At 47.4% G+C, this 18616-nt stretch overlaps 1 protein-coding gene across 3 annotated transcripts in view; it reads right to left on the bottom strand.

The window, feature by feature from the left end:
- The window catches only part of TRPM8 (transient receptor potential cation channel subfamily M member 8), a 112634-nt gene that overhangs the window by 17846 nt on the left and 76172 nt on the right, over positions 1–18616 (bottom strand). For all 3 annotated transcript variants that reach the window (XM_083154576.1, XM_083154574.1, XM_083154575.1), the window contains 4 exons: positions 9979–10091; positions 8017–8233; positions 4337–4428; positions 1529–1670 (listed from right to left, as the gene is read on the bottom strand). In XM_083154576.1, coding sequence (XP_083010702.1) covers positions 1529–1670; positions 4337–4428; positions 8017–8233; positions 9979–10091 — 564 coding nt within the window. The remainder of the gene's footprint in view (positions 1–1528; positions 1671–4336; positions 4429–8016; positions 8234–9978; positions 10092–18616) is intronic.

The following is an 18616-nucleotide window of genomic DNA, read 5'->3' as shown; positions in this document are numbered from 1 at the left end:
TTACAATGTTAAATGCACCCCCACGCCACCCCCCACTATAAACGTGAACCCGAAGCGTGGCGAGCGCAGCGAGTCCGCGAGGGGCGGCGGTACGCGTCCTACGACCTTTTCATACCCCCACTATCCACGTCGGCGTGGAGTTGAGAATAGAATAGTGTGGCGAGCGCAGCGAGCCACCGAGCCCGAAGCGTGGCGAGCGCAGCGAGCCCCGCGAGGGGACGCGGATACCTTCACAGTTATACGCGTCCCCTCGCGGGCTTCACAGGTGTCCGTGGCGACGCGGACACCTGTGAAGCCCGCGAGGGGACGCGTTTACCTGTGAAGGTATCCGCGTCCCCTCGCGGGGCTCGCTGCGCTCGCCACGCTTCGGGCTCGGTGGCTCGCTGCGCTCGCCACACTATTCTATTCTCAACTCCACGCCGACGTGGATAGTGGGGGTATGAAAAGGTCGTAGGACGCGTACCGCCGCCCCTCGCGGGCTCGCTGCGCTCGCCACGCTTCGGGTTCACGTTTATAGTGGGGGGTGGCGTGGGGGTGCATTTAACATTGTAAGCACCCATTTGGGTGCTTAACATTGTATAAGCACCCATTAGGGTGCTTATACAATGTTTAATCGCATCGCATCGCATCGTATGGCATCGTATGCCATGTACAATGGCATACAATTTCTAAATTGTATGCCATCGTGCACTATCGTACGATATCGCGTCGCATCGCATACCATCGTATGTGTTATGGTATGCGATGCGATGGGCGCCGCCAAAATACACAAGTACCTTATTACGGTACTTGTTTAGTTTCACGGCCCTCGATATATCGGATGCAATATCGGCCGATATATCGGATGTGATATCGGCCGATATATCGATGTGATCCGATGCGATTTTTTAGCTGTTCATAACCCCACTATCCACTTTGCATGGAGTTGATTTTATATAGTGTGGCGAGCGCAGTAATACGCGGGGCTCGGTGACTCGCTGCACTCGCCACACTATATAAAATCCATGCGTAGTGGATAGTGGGGTTATGAACAGGTAAAAAATCGCAGCGGATCGCATCGATATATCGGCCAATATCGCATCCGATATATCGGACGGCGTGAAACTAAACAATAAATATTGCTGGGGATAGTGGCAAACTAGGAGAACACATCTGTTCCTGCAAAAAATGCAATCTCATTCTCCAGCTTTTCTGGGTTGAGCAAGTTTCACCCTTGGCAGCTGCCATGAAGGGCCTGGTCCATCTGAGGGACCAGTGGGAATCAGCTGATGCATTTCAGCAGCAAGCTGTTCTAAATGCTGGTGGTAGGAAATGATGGTGGCAGCAAAATACCCACCCAGTGGGTGGAGTCAGTGATAGGAGGTTACTGTTGGTAAGGGGAAATCCCCTATAGGTTCTGTGAGACCCATACAATTTTGTGATTGCTTGGAGCAGACCACCAGGCACATCAGGTCACACCTGGTATTTAATACCCACTCCACCAACCCCTCTAGAAAGCCCTTATGACACAGGCAATATCTGTTCTTACCATTCTCTGCAGCATAATGATCTTTGGGCCAAGGTTCCGGCTGACGGTGAAGATGTGGATGAGGCGGACAGTGAAAATGATGTAATCCAGGCAGAAGATGACTCTGCCGGTGTATAGAGAGCTGGAGCTGGAGCTGTACATTCTGGGGAGAAAGGAGAAAAGGTCAGACATGACCCATAGCTCCGCACCGATATACATAGCCGTGCTAATACTGTACATCCTTCTGTCACTGTACCAATCTGTAATACTGAACTCATGGAAATGTCTGTGAAGTAGTGATCAATCAGAATGAGCAACTCCATTATCTAGGGATATCGTGCTCAGTACAAATTATTACTTTTTCCGTTACTGTGACAACAGCCCAACTTTATATTCCTATATCACAGAGATGTATAAATGCCCTCGGTCAATACCAGTGGCGCCGAGAAGGGGGGGGGATAACTGATTACCCAGGCCCAGGCATGTCAAAATAAACTGATGCTGCTAAACTGATGCTGTCCACACATCAGACCAACTTTATATTCCTATATCACAGAGATGTATAAATGCCCTCAGTCAATACCAGTGGCGCCGAGAAGGGGGGGGAGGAGTGAGCACTCACACAGCAGCCATTTTTTACGTGTAATTTATTTTCTTTTTCTTTAATGATGCCTCAGCCAGCAGGTGGTCAAGCGCCGGGTGGTCCGTGTGGTGGTGGAGAGGGGGGTCATCAGGCTGCGTAGCGTACGTGACAGTGTACTGACTCACTCGTTACCAACACAACAGTACACCACTTCCACCCCATCAGTGGGAAGAAGCAGGGGCAGGGCTGGTCGTTTCGCTGAGAACAGCCTGTGACTATGGTGCTGCCTGTGTACGTAGGCCATGCTCCTGTGAGTGGGTTCCTCTCATGTGCCAAACATGCTGTGGCCACACCCCCTATAGGGGGACCCCAAGAATTTGTTGTACCGGGGCCCAGGAATTCTCTTGGCAGCCCTGGTCAATAATGGTAATTTGCAAGACTCAAAATATATGGACAGGCATACTTGCCTACATCCCTGAATGTTCAGGATGCTCCCAAAAATCGGGTCCACCTCCCTGACTACCCCGAAAAAGTTGGCAAGTACCCCACATTTCCACTGACCCCCAGGCCTCCATCCGCCACCTGACAAAAGGGTGCAATATGAGTAACTAGTTAAAAGTCCATCAAAATGACGGCTTAGTCCCAATCTGCTCCTATCGCCAATCTCTGCCTTCACATCTCCCTCTCTCCATATCCAAGAAGTATGAAACAGATCATTTTGGTTTCACTTACCGCAGGCATGTCCAAACTGTGGACCTCCAGTTGGTGTGAAATTACACATCCCAGCTCTGCTTCCAATAGTTTTAGCAGTCCCTAATAGCAAAACTGTGGCAAGGCATGATGGGACTTGTAGTTTCACAACAGCTGGAGGGCCATAGTTTGGACATGCCTGAATTACTGTTAAGGAGTATTTTCTCTGTCGAATGGCCTCTAGTGATCACTGGTGGTACTGCACCTCAAAAAGGTTAGGATTTAGCCTTGCTTATAAGGGCCTTATTTTGGTTCACTCTTAGAGGCAAATTCCTTCTTAGATGGGTAAAACCATGTGCGCTGCAGGGGGGCAAATGTAACATGTGCAGAGAGAATTAGATTTGGGTGAGTAATTTTGTTTCTGTGCAGGGAAAATACTGGCTGCTTTATTTTTACACTGCAATATATATCTCACTTTGAAGAAAAACCCCACCCAAATCTAATTCTTACTGCACATGTTATATCTGCCCCACCTGCAGTGCACATGGTTTTACCCACCTAAGAAGGATTTTGCCTCTAAGAGTGAACCAAAATAAGGCCCTTAGTGCTAAGGGTCCTCATTTAGCAAGTATCATCCTAATCTATTTCTTTGACTGTTACAACCATACAGTTGCTGCCATCTTGATGTTTTTATTTATTCGCTACACAAAGATGGCTGCATCACATAATGGCATTTTTCCTGCAGATATGAAGACTAGCAGCTTCCTAATACATTTTTCTATAGGAAAGTCATATTGGAGAATGGGCTTGGAACTATCTGCTTCAGGTCAAATCAAGTCGAATCAAGTCGAATTGAGCCAATATAAGCCATTGTTTCATTTGAACATTTGTATATTTCCATATGTTAGCTTATTTTTACTTCTTTTTGGGATAACCCCTATAATAAGGAATGGCTCTCGACTCTACCATTGAGAATTTTCAGGCAGTTGTTAAATGTAATGCAGATGGGCTGTTGAACTTTTTAAGAGCCTCTTACCTGAGGCTGGAAAGTGGGTATAGGCAGTGGCAGCTTCAGCACAGGGGGCTGCCTGCAGCACAGTCCAAAATTCAAATAGGGGAGCTACACCAACTGCCAGTGAGTCGGTTTGAAATGGCAGTTGGTGGCAGTGGGTGTGGCTAACCTAATGTATTTTGAACTGTGTTACAGGCAACCCTTCTTCTGGAGCTTCCCCTGGTATAGGTGTGTGGACTGGAAGAATTGCAATAAGATTTTGCACCGGCCCTACCTATAATGCAATCTCTTCACCACTTGACTATCAAATACAGTTGTATCAGTATCTCGCCCACAAAATAGAATCTACTTTTCTTCCATGTGGATGCAATTCAAGCATTGTGTCCAGCCTGCATGCAGGTAGCATCATCCTTCTCTATCTAGTTCTTCCCATCAAAGGAGACAATATTATCACTTCACAGTTATCTGAGGATTCTATAGTTGCACCCTATATATAAACACCTAAGGTAACCTAAGGGTAGGGGTATCTGGTAACAACACTCACCTGAACACAATCCCTGCAATGAAATACAGGATTGCCAAAATGTCCATAATGTTCCACAGATCAGTGAAATACTTCACCCCACTCATGTACATCTGTGGAAAGAGAGGCGTCTGTGACAAGCAGAAGACGTTGGGACTGAATGTCAGTGAGACTCAAATGGGTTTAATCTGATTGATTGCCCATATGTCTATCATTTCTCTATTGCATCTTAGGAAATGACAGACAGAATTTGATTGGTTGCTACGGGCATACCTCTCAAATGTCCTGCTTTCCGTGGGAACACCCCGTTTTTGGGGACGTTCTTGTGTACCGCCTGGGGCCAGCAGTGTCCCACGAGGGGCCAGTTGGGAGTCCCCACTGCCACCCACTGGGCAGCGTCTATTCCCGCAGGCAGAGGGGCAGCAGCAGCAAAACAGGGGCGTATCCTCGCGTGAGTGATGCGATTTGAATGGCCCGTCCCGTTGCCATGAGGCCACACCCCCAAATTTTAGACGCGCGTCTGTCCGCCGGCGCTGTTTTGCAAGTTGGGAGGTATGCTATGTCAAAATCACCACTTTTCATTTTTAATGGATTTAGTAAATTTACCTCAAAGTGTCTGTATTTGTGGTAAGCCGCAGAAGCCAGAGGTACTCCCTGAAGCTAATGGAGGAATCCGTAATGCTAATGTGGGTTTACTTAAGCAATACAGAGGAGAAGTCATTTGATGATAAGTAACCATTGAATAATTTCTCCTCTGTGTGGGCACTAGCGAACGGATGTGTACCTGTCAGGGCCAGATTAAGGGGGGGGGGGGGCTCAGGGGGTCAGTACCCCTGGGCCCCTCTCTAGCTAGGGTCCCCCTATGGTCGGCATGTTTCTTTTTTTCTTTTTTTTTAGCTACAGGTTTTGTGCATGGGAGTGGGGTAGTGCTGCAGCTTCACCTATCTGCCAATGTGACAATGATTAATGGTGCTGAAAATCGGGTGCCAAGGCACACTGACTGCACAAGTGTGCAGTGCATTACTGGGAGTTGACTAAGTCCCATGAGACTGCACAAGAGGTCAGAGGCTGAGAGGCTTGTGCAGAGCTCTGATTGGTGGAGCTCATCATATGCCTCTCAGACCCATTGAGGACAACAACAGCAGCATCGTCATGGGAGGGTTTTTAATCAGAGGCATCGCTGAGCCTGTGACGTCTCCTACAGTCTAATAGAGTAAGGTACAGAGGTATGACAAACACAGGCTTTTCATGTGGTATGTATATAGATATCTATAGATACCCATTGATCAAGTTTATACTGCCTTTACTGGGATGCAGTTAGAATCCCGGCAGGCAGGATCTCGGCGTTCAAAATCCCGACGCCGAAATCCCGACACCCATAGAGGGAGAATAAATTAGTGTGCCGAGCGTAGCGAGGCACCGGGCCTGCTGTGAGGCGAGCACAGCGAGCCCGCAAGGGGGGGCGATCCACATCCTCCCTTGTTGGAATTTCGGTGTTCGGGATTCCGACCGCTGGGATTTAGTACCAATCCCCCTTTACTCTGTTTTTTGACAGTGTAATATTCTCCCGTGCAGTTTGCGGCCAGTAATGACAAGTGTGAGGGGGGCCCCCTGTCTAAAGTTACCTGGGCCCCCAAAGGCTTAATCCAGCCATGGTACCAGTACACATCCCTTCTCAGCCCTGCACAGGGGCTCGTATGGCAGTGAGGGGGATGTGCATTTGGTGGGGGGTGTTAACCTGCTCACTGGACTAGGAACATATGCAGGCCAGTGAGCAGATATGAATCAAACCCACTGTATCATGTATATCTCCTGCTTGCAGTAAAGATTCGCTTTGCCACACAGTCTGTGGCTGTGGGAACTGCTGCTATCCGCACATGGGGTTTGCCCACTGAGCCCGGCTCCTGCCCATAGGAAGTAGGTGGTCCACATTGCAAATGCATGCATGTTTGAAAGCCTGTGGCATTTAATACAAAGGCCCCAACATTTCTTTTTAATATTGCATTGTTCCATTATGTTAGACGCCGTTCCGTGCGTCGCCGCCGTCCTAATCCTTCGGCAGCGTCTGCGCTGCTAGGACGGCGGCCATCTTCCAGGTACACGTCACTGGGAGGCTTCGGGGACGTTGCTAGGCAACGCCCCGAACTTCCGCTGCGGCCGTCTCTGCAGGGGGAGGACTCTGCAGGACGGACCGGATGTGATGTCACTCAAGGGGGCGGCATATTCAAATATAAGCCGGCGTCTCTCTCAGACTGACGCCGGTTATAGCGTTCTTTCAGCTCTGTGCTAGATCGTGTTCCTGGTCCTGGTCCTAGTCGGAAGTACCCCTGTTGTTCCCTGCCTGCTCTGCCTTGCCTGGTTTGTCCTGCCGTGCCTGGGATTCAGTTGGTGTGCCCCGCTGTGAGATTCTTCATCCTCAAAGAAGTCTGCAGGGGCTTGTCTGGGACTCCCTCATCTCCCCAGATAAGTCAGGGGTTACCCTGTGTTCCTCCTCCTGCAGTTTGGCATTCTTTGTTATTGTGCATCTCAGTCAGCATTAATACTATTTCTCTTTATAATATCTTATCAGCATTGTTGCCATTTTGTGATATCTTCTTCTGGGCATTGTTGCCATATCTTTATATAACATCTCACGAGCATTGTTGCCATTTCTTTATATCACATCTCACTAGCATTGTTGCCAGTTTGTGTCACCCGCTGAGCCTAGTAGCTTCCCTGGGGTTTCTGGGAGTTCCCCGGTTCTGGGGTTTAGTTAGCTTGTCCCCTTGCTCTCTCCTGGCCTCGACGGACGTGTTGTCTTTTCCTAAGACCTGCCTGTAGCGGAGTGGGGCGGACCTAATTCGCCCTTCAGCCGAGACGGGCCCAGGTGAAGCCTAGCACCGCACACGTCCGTCGATCCCAGCCAGAGGCAACGGAGTTAGGTTGCCGGGAATACTCCCAGAGTCCTTACACATTATTTCTAAAAGACATATATATGATGGTCAGCTCTTTTGCCATCAATGGAATACTGGGCGCCAATTTTTCTCCTGATTGTGTAGCCCTCCTTGCTCCGCACCTGGGATGGGCTTCGATGAGAGCAAAGCCATCCCTAGTTCACTGTTGATTGTATCATGCCATTGAGGTTACTCACTAAAGACGCCATCGATGGTTAAACTACGATGGAAATCGTTACTATGCCATGATAAAACATTTTGAAGTTATACATTTTTACTTGTATGTCGTTTTGCTGCCATCTACTGGCTACAGTTATTATTAACATCTGATGCAGAACTTGAGTGCTGCTATATTCTGACCTGTATAAGGTGCAAGAATTCCGGTGTGAGAGTCTGCAGCTAGGATCAGGTCTGATTGATAGATTGACATCAGTGTCTATCAAGAATAACGAAGGGGCCGAAGAGAATCTCTAAACATTATTGTATTATAGTATTGGTCCCCATGAGACAATATATTATATAGATCATCATTTACAATGTACAATTGCACAAAGGATGATAAAAGATAAAAGCAACTATGCACGCGTGCAAAACCCCCCCCCCCCCCTCCCCATCGAATATCGGGTCAAAATTGCTGCTCAATGCGCAGGTCTGAATTGGGCCCTAAGTGCATAGTAGTAAATACACAGCTGTGTGCGCAGACAAGCAGTTTATCAGGATGTCTGCATCACGCGCCAGTCCACACGCATGGCAGGAATCACGCTGTACCTGTCTGATCTCATCGCATAACAAGATAAACACCAGCACATAGACGGAGATCTCGAGTCCAGTGGGGAAGCGCTGGAAATCCATCAGGAGGACGTAGGCAAAGAGCAGCAGAAATCCAATGTAGAATATAACCGTCCAGGAGAAGACCACAAAGGGGGAGGTGAAGAAGTCAAAGTATTTTAACACAAGGTTCCTTTTCCCTTCTGCGGGTTTTTTCCTGAAAAGGACAGATATATATAGGGGGGGTTATAAACCGTTATTGTGCGAATTCGCAGGGCTAGCGATCTATATAATATTATACCGACTGCACATGTGTACAGATCATTGTGCGCATGCGCGAGGTCAAACAGGGTCAGCAATCAGCAGTAACTCGCAATCCCGTACACTGACAGGAAGAAGCTGTTTGTGGACGTAAACCGGATGTTTTCTGGGAGTGTCAGAGAAAAATGCAGGTGTACGAGCATTTAGAGGGAGTGTGACATAAGCGCCGGCCTCAAAACTATCACATTTCCCAGACTACCTACCTGGTGCACAGGTGCAGTCATTACTGTCACATTTCCCAGACCACCTACCTGGTGCACAGGTGCAGTCATTACTGTCACATTTCCCAGACCACCTACCTGGTGCACAGGTGCAGTCATTACTGTCACATTTCCCAGACCACCTACCTGGTGCACAGCTGTAGTCATTACTGTCACATTTCCCAGACCACCTAGCTGGTGCACAGGTGCAGTCATTACTGTCACATTTCCCAGACCACCTAGCTGGTGCACAGGTGCAGTCATTACTGTCACATTTCCCAGACCACCTAGCTGGTGCACAGGTGCAGTCATTACTGTCACATTTCCCAGACTACCTACCTGGTGCACAGGTGCAGTCATTACTGTCACATTTCCCAGACCACCTAGCTCATGCACAGGTGCAGTCATTACTGTCACATTTCCCAGACCACCTAGCTCATGCACAGGTGCAGTCATTACTGTCACATTTCCCAGACCACCTAGCTCATGCACAGGTGCAGTCATTACTGTCACATTTCCCAGACCACCTAGCTGGTGCACAGGTGCAGTCATTACTGTCACATTTCCCAGACCACCTAGCTGGTGCACAGGTGCAGTCATTACTGTCACATTTCCCAGACTACCTACCTGGTGCACAGGTGCAGTCATTACTGTCACATTTCCCAGACCACCTAGCTCATGCACAGGTGCAGTCATTACTGTCACATTTCCCAGACCACCTAGCTCATGCACAGGTGCAGTCATTACTGTCACATTTCCCAGACCACCTAGCTGGTGCACAGGTGCAGTCATTACTGTCACATTTCCCAGACCACCTAGCTGGTGCACAGGTGCAGTCATTACTGTCACATTTCCCAGACTACCTACCTGGTGCACAGGTGCAGTCATTACTGTCACATTTCCCAGACCACCTAGCTGGTGCACAGGTGCAGTCATTACTGTCACATTTCCCAGACCACCTACCTGGTGCACAGGTGCAGTCATTACTGTCACATTTCCCAGACCACCTAGCTGGTGCACAGGTGCAGTCATTACTGTCACATTTCCCAGACTACCTACCTGGTGCACAGGTGCAGTCATTACTGTCACATTTCCCAGACCACCTAGCTGGTGCACAGGTGCAGTCATTACTGTCACATTTCCCAGACCACCTAGCTGATGCACAGGTGCAGTCATTACTGTCACATTTCCCAGACCACCTAGCTGGTGCACAGGTGCAGTCATTACTGTCACATTCCCCAGATCACCTACCACGTGCACAGGTGTAGTTATTACTAACTGTCACATTTCCCAGATGCCCTAGCTGCTGCACAGGTGCAACCATTACTAACTGTCACATTTAAAAAAAAATGTACTGCATTTATTCCTAACCAACACATTCTGCAGATCCACAGGTGGCCTGGAAAACATGAACTGTAATACTATGGGTGAACATACAAACCTGAATGATATGAATCCGCAGCTGATGAGGGGAAACAGCACAAGAGACAGGATAATCTTCCAGTTTTTGGTATCCCTGGAGACCTCTCCGTACCATTGCTTGGAGAGAAAGTTCTGGATAGGAATAAGAAAGACAGTGAGCAGAGACAAGGAGTAGGTGTTGGCTTGGTGCGCTGGGAAGCCTGAGGATCCCAACACAACTTAGGCTGTGGATCAGGGCACATAGGCCTATATTCAATGCGGCCGGCGAGGGGGTTAAATGGCAGGGATTGCAGAAAACAAGTGATCCTGTTTAACCCCCGCGCCAGACGCTCCCTCTATTCAGTGTTCCAGGGGAATCCTCGCTGTCAATCCCCTAAATAGCGAGGCTCGCGGCTAATGCAGGGAGCCCGCTGCATTTATCCACAAGTTCCGCTGTTTTTGGGGCCACATACGGCATTTCCCCTCGCTCCAAAAATGGAGTGAGGGGGAATCGGCGTATGCAATGGATAAGTTGAATATTGACCCTGCTCGCTGTCACAACTCGCCCGCAGCATTGAATACACCCCATAGAGTGCTGTATAATATCAGGGTGTGCAGTTTAGGGCCCCTCCCACTATGTACTATATATTGTGTATTCATACACACTGGAAGGAACTAGAGACGCCTTCCTCCTAAACTTGCACCCCACCCACCTGTCCCAAATTGATTTTAATTAGGTTGGAGTCCCAACATTCAAGACTGCACACCTCAGCTTGGCACTATGAGGGTAAGTCCTACTATACATATATGCTGAGTGTTAGTCTGTGGGACCGTGTTTGGGGCGCTGGGCTCTTTGGGCTGCTGTTGCTGGGCTGCTCCATGGCATCATATCGTATACTTTCAATCACCCCTTTAGTTTGTTTAATATATATGTAGCACCCTTCACATTTATTATTACTTCTTACCTTGGTAAGTCCTATCACATATAATTTCCCCTATCCCTTTTACTATCACTTTAATTTTACACTAATGTGATGCCATGGGGTGGTTCTGCTGGGCTGGCCTGGGGGGCCCTGTGCCCTGGACCTGTCCCAGAGTAGTGTTAGGGACTTGTCCTAATGAGGTAACCTGGACGCGGTGGACAAGCCGATACTAATGGCCATTACTATGCTAATAACCTCAAATGCAATATAGCAAGATATTAAAAGGTCTAGCATATATATTTAGTGTGCACCTGCAAACTCCTCCTCCTGCTTGCTGCACTACAAGTCTCAGCAGGTAGCACCTCATATGTCCAGGGTGTGCAGTTTAGGGCCCCTCCCCCTATGTACTATATATTGTGTATTCATACACACTGGAAGGAACTAGAGACGCCTTCCTCCTAAACTTGCACCCCACCCACCTGTCCCAAATTGATTTTAATTAGGTTGGAGTCCCAACATTCAAGACTGCACACCTCAGCTTGGCACTATGAGGGTAAGTCCTACTATACATATATGCTGAGTGTTAGTCTGTGGGACCGTGTTTGGGGCTCAGGGCTCTTTGGGCTGCTGTTGCTGGGCTGCTCCATGGCATCATATCGTATACTTTCAATCACCCCTTTAGTTTGTTTAATATATATGTAGCACCCTTCACATTTATTATTACTTCTTACCTTGGTAAGTCCTATCACATATAATTTCCCCTATCCCTTTTACTATCACTTTAATTTTACACTAATGTGATGCCATGGGGTGGTTCTGCTGGGCTGGCCTGGGGGGCCCTGTGCCCTGGACCTGTCCCAGAGTAGTGTTAGGGACTTGTCCTAATGAGGTAACCTGGACGCGGTGGACAAGCCGATACTAATGGCCATTACTATGCTAATAACCTCAAATGCAATATAGCAAGATATTAAAAGGTCTAGCATATATATTTAGTGTGCACCTGCAAACTCCTCCTCCTGCTTGCTGCACTACAAGTCTCAGCAGGTAGCACCTCATATGTCCAGGGTGTGCAGTTTAGGGCCCCTCCCCCTATGTACTATATATTGTGTATTCATACACACTGGAAGGAACTAGAGACGCCTTCCTCCTAAACTTGCACCCCACCCACCTGTCCCAAATTGATTTTAATTAGGTTGGAGTCCCAACATTCAAGACTGCACACCTCAGCTTGGCACTATGAGGGTAAGTCCTACTATACATATATGCTGAGTGTTAGTCTGTGGGACCGTGTTTGGGGCTCAGGGCTCTTTGGGCTGCTGTTGCTGGGCTGCTCCATGGCATCATATCGTATACTTTCAATCACCCCTTTAGTTTGTTTAATATATATGTAGCACCCTTCACATTTATTATTACTTCTTACCTTGGTAAGTCCTATCACATATAATTTCCCCTATCCCTTTTACTATCACTTTAATTTTACACTAATGTGATGCCATGGGGTGGTTCTGCTGGGCTGGCCTGGGGGGCCCTGTGCCCTGGACCTGTCCCAGAGTAGTGTTAGGGACTTGTCCTAATGAGGTAACCTGGACGCGGTGGACAAGCCGATACTAATGGCCATTACTATGCTAATAACCTCAAATGCAATATAGCAAGATATTAAAAGGTCTAGCATATATATTTAGTGTGCACCTGCAAACTCCTCCTCCTGCTTGCTGCACTACAAGTCTCAGCAGGTAGCACCTCATATGTCCAGGGTGTGCAGTTTAGGGCCCCTCCCCCTATGTACTATATATTGTGTATTCATACACACTGGAAGGAACTAGAGACGCCTTCCTCCTAAACTTGCACCCCACCCACCTGTCCCAAATTGATTTTAATTAGGTTGGAGTCCCAACATTCAAGACTGCACACCTCAGCTTGGCACTATGAGGGTAAGTCCTACTATACATATATGCTGAGTGTTAGTCTGTGGGACCGTGTTTGGGGCTCAGGGCTCTTTGGGCTGCTGTTGCTGGGCTGCTCCATGGCATCATATCGTATACTTTCAATCACCCCTTTAGTTTGTTTAATATATATGTAGCACCCTTCACATTTATTATTACTTCTTACCTTGGTAAGTCCTATCACATATAATTTCCCCTATCCCTTTTACTATCACTTTAATTTTACACTAATGTGATGCCATGGGGTGGTTCTGCTGGGCTGGCCTGGGGGGCCCTGTGCCCTGGACCTGTCCCAGAGTAGTGTTAGGGACTTGTCCTAATGAGGTAACCTGGACGCGGTGGACAAGCCGATACTAATGGCCATTACTATGCTAATAACCTCAAATGCAATATAGCAAGATATTAAAAGGTCTAGCATATATATTTAGTGTGCACCTGCAAACTCCTCCTCCTGCTTGCTGCACTACAAGTCTCAGCAGGTAGCACCTCATATGTCCAGGGTGTGCAGTTTAGGGCCCCTCCCCCTATGTACTATATATTGTGTATTCATACACACTGGAAGGAACTAGAGACGCCTTCCTCCTAAACTTGCACCCCACCCACCTGTCCCAAATTGATTTTAATTAGGTTGGAGTCCCAACATTCAAGACTGCACACCTCAGCTTGGCACTATGAGGGTAAGTCCTACTATACATATATGCTGAGTGTTAGTCTGTGGGACCGTGTTTGGGGCTCAGGGCTCTTTGGGCTGCTGTTGCTGGGCTGCTCCATGGCATCATATCGTATACTTTCAATCACCCCTTTAGTTTGTTTAATATATATGTAGCACCCTTCACATTTATTATTACTTCTTACCTTGGTAAGTCCTATCACATATAATTTCCCCTATCCCTTTTACTATCACTTTAATTTTACACTAATGTGATGCCATGGGGTGGTTCTGCTGGGCTGGCCTGGGGGGCCCTGTGCCCTGGACCTGTCCCAGAGTAGTGTTAGGGACTTGTCCTAATGAGGTAACCTGGACGCGGTGGACAAGCCGATACTAATGGCCATTACTATGCTAATAACCTCAAATGCAATATAGCAAGATATTAAAAGGTCTAGCATATATATTTAGTGTGCACCTGCAAACTCCTCCTCCTGCTTGCTGCACTACAAGTCTCAGCAGGTAGCACCTCATATGTCCAGGGTGTGCAGTTTAGGGCCCCTCCCCCTATGTACTATATATTGTGTATTCATACACACTGGAAGGAACTAGAGACGCCTTCCTCCTAAACTTGCACCCCACCCACCTGTCCCAAATTGATTTTAATTAGGTTGGAGTCCCAACATTCAAGACTGCACACCTCAGCTTGGCACTATGAGGGTAAGTCCTACTATACATATATGCTGAGTGTTAGTCTGTGGGACCGTGTTTGGGGCTCAGGGCTCTTTGGGCTGCTGTTGCTGGGCTGCTCCATGGCATCATATCGTATACTTTCAATCACCCCTTTAGTTTGTTTAATATATATGTAGCACCCTTCACATTTATTATTACTTCTTACCTTGGTAAGTCCTATCACATATAATTTCCCCTATCCCTTTTACTATCACTTTAATTTTACACTAATGTGATGCCATGGGGTGGTTCTGCTGGGCTGGCCTGGGGGGCCCTGTGCCCTGGACCTGTCCCAGAGTAGTGTTAGGGACTTGTCCTAATGAGGTAACCTGGACGCGGTGGACAAGCCGATACTAATGGCCATTACTATGCTAATAACCTCAAATGCAATATAGCAAGATATTAAAAGGTCTAGCATATATATTTAGTGTGCACCTGCAAACTCCTCCTCCTGCTTGCTGCACTACAAGTCTCAGCAGGTAGCACCTCATATGTCCAGGGTGTGCAGTTTAGGGCCCCTCCCCCTATGTACTATATATTGTGTATTCATACACACTGGAAGGAACTAGAGACGCCTTCCTCCTAAACTTGCACCCCACCCACCTGTCCCAAATTGATTTTAATTAGGTTGGAGTCCCAACATTCAAGACTGCACACCTCAGCTTGGCACTATGAGGGTAAGTCCTACTATACATATATGCTGAGTGTTAGTCTGTGGGACCGTGTTTGGGGCTCAGGGCTCTTTGGGCTGCTGTTGCTGGGCTGCTCCATGGCATCATATCGTATACTTTCAATCACCCCTTTAGTTTGTTTAATATATATGTAGCACCCTTCACATTTATTATTACTTCTTACCTTGGTAAGTCCTATCACATATAATTTCCCCTATCCCTTTTACTATCACTTTAATTTTACACTAATGTGATGCCATGGGGTGGTTCTGCTGGGCTGGCCTGGGGGGCCCTGTGCCCTGGACCTGTCCCAGAGTAGTGTTAGGGACTTGTCCTAATGAGGTAACCTGGACGCGGTGGACAAGCCGATACTAATGGCCATTACTATGCTAATAACCTCAAATGCAATATAGCAAGATATTAAAAGGTCTAGCATATATATTTAGTGTGCACCTGCAAACTCCTCCTCCTGCTTGCTGCACTACAAGTCTCAGCAGGTAGCACCTCATATGTCCAGGGTGTGCAGTTTAGGGCCCCTCCCCCTATGTACTATATATTGTGTATTCATACACACTGGAAGGAACTAGAGACGCCTTCCTCCTAAACTTGCACCCCACCCACCTGTCCCAAATTGATTTTAATTAGGTTGGAGTCCCAACATTCAAGACTGCACACCTCAGCTTGGCACTATGAGGGTAAGTCCTACTATACATATATGCTGAGTGTTAGTCTGTGGGACCGTGTTTGGGGCTCAGGGCTCTTTGGGCTGCTGTTGCTGGGCTGCTCCATGGCATCATATCGTATACTTTCAATCACCCCTTTAGTTTGTTTAATATATATGTAGCACCCTTCACATTTATTATTACTTCTTACCTTGGTAAGTCCTATCACATATAATTTCCCCTATCCCTTTTACTATCACTTTAATTTTACACTAATGTGATGCCATGGGGTGGTTCTGCTGGGCTGGCCTGGGGGGCCCTGTGCCCTGGACCTGTCCCAGAGTAGTGTTAGGGACTTGTCCTAATGAGGTAACCTGGACGCGGTGGACAAGCCGATACTAATGGCCATTACTATGCTAATAACCTCAAATGCAATATAGCAAGATATTAAAAGGTCTAGCATATATATTTAGTGTGCACCTGCAAACTCCTCCTCCTGCTTGCTGCACTACAAGTCTCAGCAGGTAGCACCTCATATGTCCAGGGTGTGCAGTTTAGGGCCCCTCCCCCTATGTACTATATATTGTGTATTCATACACACTGGAAGGAACTAGAGACGCCTTCCTCCTAAACTTGCACCCCACCCACCTGTCCCAAATTGATTTTAATTAGGTTGGAGTCCCAACATTCAAGACTGCACACCTCAGCTTGGCACTATGAGGGTAAGTCCTACTATACATATATGCTGAGTGTTAGTCTGTGGGACCGTGTTTGGGGCTCAGGGCTCTTTGGGCTGCTGTTGCTGGGCTGCTCCATGGCATCATATCGTATACTTTCAATCACCCCTTTAGTTTGTTTAATATATATGTAGCACCCTTCACATTTATTATTACTTCTTACCTTGGTAAGTCCTATCACATATAATTTCCCCTATCCCTTTTACTATCACTTTAATTTTACACTAATGTGATGCCATGGGGTGGTTCTGCTGGGCTGGCCTGGGGGGCCCTGTGCCCTGGACCTGTCCCAGAGTAGTGTTAGGGACTTGTCCTAATGAGGTAACCTGGACGCGGTGGACAAGCCGATACTAATGGCAATTACTATGCTAATAACCTCAAATGCAATATAGCAAGATATTAAAAGGTCTAGCATATATATTTAGTGTGCACCTGCAAACTCCTCCTCCTGCTTGCTGCACTACAAGTCTCAGCAGGTAGCACCTCATATGTCCAGGGTGTGCAGTTTAGGGCCCCTCCCCCTATGTACTATATATTGTGTATTCATACACACTGGAAGGAACTAGAGACGCCTTCCTCCTAAACTTGCACCCCACCCACCTGTCCCAAATTGATTTTAATTAGGTTGGAGTCCCAACATTCAAGACTGCACACCTCAGCTTGGCACTATGAGGGTAAGTCCTACTATACATATATGCTGAGTGTTAGTCTGTGGGACCGTGTTTGGGGCTCAGGGCTCTTTGGGCTGCTGTTGCTGGGCTGCTCCATGGCATCATATCGTATACTTTCAATCACCCCTTTAGTTTGTTTAATATATATGTAGCACCCTTCACATTTATTATTACTTCTTACCTTGGTAAGTCCTATCACATATAATTTCCCCTATCCCTTTTACTATCACTTTAATTTTACACTAATGTGATGCCATGGGGTGGTTCTGCTGGGCTGGCCTGGGGGGCCCTGTGCCCTGGACCTGTCCCAGAGTAGTGTTAGGGACTTGTCCTAATGAGGTAACCTGGACGCGGTGGACAAGCCGATACTAATGGCCATTACTATGCTAATAACCTCAAATGCAATATAGCAAGATATTAAAAGGTCTAGCATATATATTTAGTGTGCACCTGCAAACTCCTCCTCCTGCTTGCTGCACTACAAGTCTCAGCAGGTAGCACCTCATATGTCCAGGGTGTGCAGTTTAGGGCCCCTCCCCCTATGTACTATATATTGTGTATTCATACACACTGGAAGGAACTAGAGACGCCTTCCTCCTAAACTTGCACCCCACCCACCTGTCCCAAATTGATTTTAATTAGGTTGGAGTCCCAACATTCAAGACTGCACACCTCAGCTTGGCACTATGAGGGTAAGTCCTACTATACATATATGCTGAGTGTTAGTCTGTGGGACCGTGTTTGGGGCTCAGGGCTCTTTGGGCTGCTGTTGCTGGGCTGCTCCATGGCATCATATCGTATACTTTCAATCACCCCTTTAGTTTGTTTAATATATATGTAGCACCCTTCACATTTATTATTACTTCTTACCTTGGTAAGTCCTATCACATATAATTTCCCCTATCCCTTTTACTATCACTTTAATTTTACACTAATGTGATGCCATGGGGTGGTTCTGCTGGGCTGGCCTGGGGGGCCCTGTGCCCTGGACCTGTCCCAGAGTAGTGTTAGGGACTTGTCCTAATGAGGTAACCTGGACGCGGTGGACAAGCCGATACTAATGGCCATTACTATGCTAATAACCTCAAATGCAATATAGCAAGATATTAAAAGGTCTAGCATATATATTTAGTGTGCACCTGCAAACTCCTCCTCCTGCTTGCTGCACTACAAGTCTCAGCAGGTAGCACCTCATATGTCCAGGGTGTGCAGTTTAGGGCCCCTCCCCCTATGTACTATATATTGTGTATTCATACACACTGGAAGGAACTAGAGACGCCTTCCTCCTAAACTTGCACCCCACCCACCTGTCCCAAATTGATTTTAATTAGGTTGGAGTCCCAACATTCAAGACTGCACACCTCAGCTTGGCACTATGAGGGTAAGTCCTACTATACATATATGCTGAGTGTTAGTCTGTGGGACCGTGTTTGGGGCTCAGGGCTCTTTGGGCTGCTGTTGCTGGGCTGCTCCATGGCATCATATCGTATACTTTCAATCACCCCTTTAGTTTGTTTAATATATATGTAGCACCCTTCACATTTATTATTACTTCTTACCTTGGTAAGTCCTATCACATATAATTTCCCCTATCCCTTTTACTATCACTTTAATTTTACACTAATGTGATGCCATGGGGTGGTTCTGCTGGGCTGGCCTGGGGGGCCCTGTGCCCTGGACCTGTCCCAGAGTA

This window comes from Crinia signifera, chromosome 7 (genome assembly GCF_055691185.1).
Source record: "Crinia signifera chromosome 7, ASM5569118v1, whole genome shotgun sequence".
NCBI lineage: Eukaryota > Metazoa > Chordata > Amphibia > Anura > Myobatrachidae > Crinia > Crinia signifera.
This window is presented reverse-complemented; position numbering and strand designations above follow the sequence as displayed.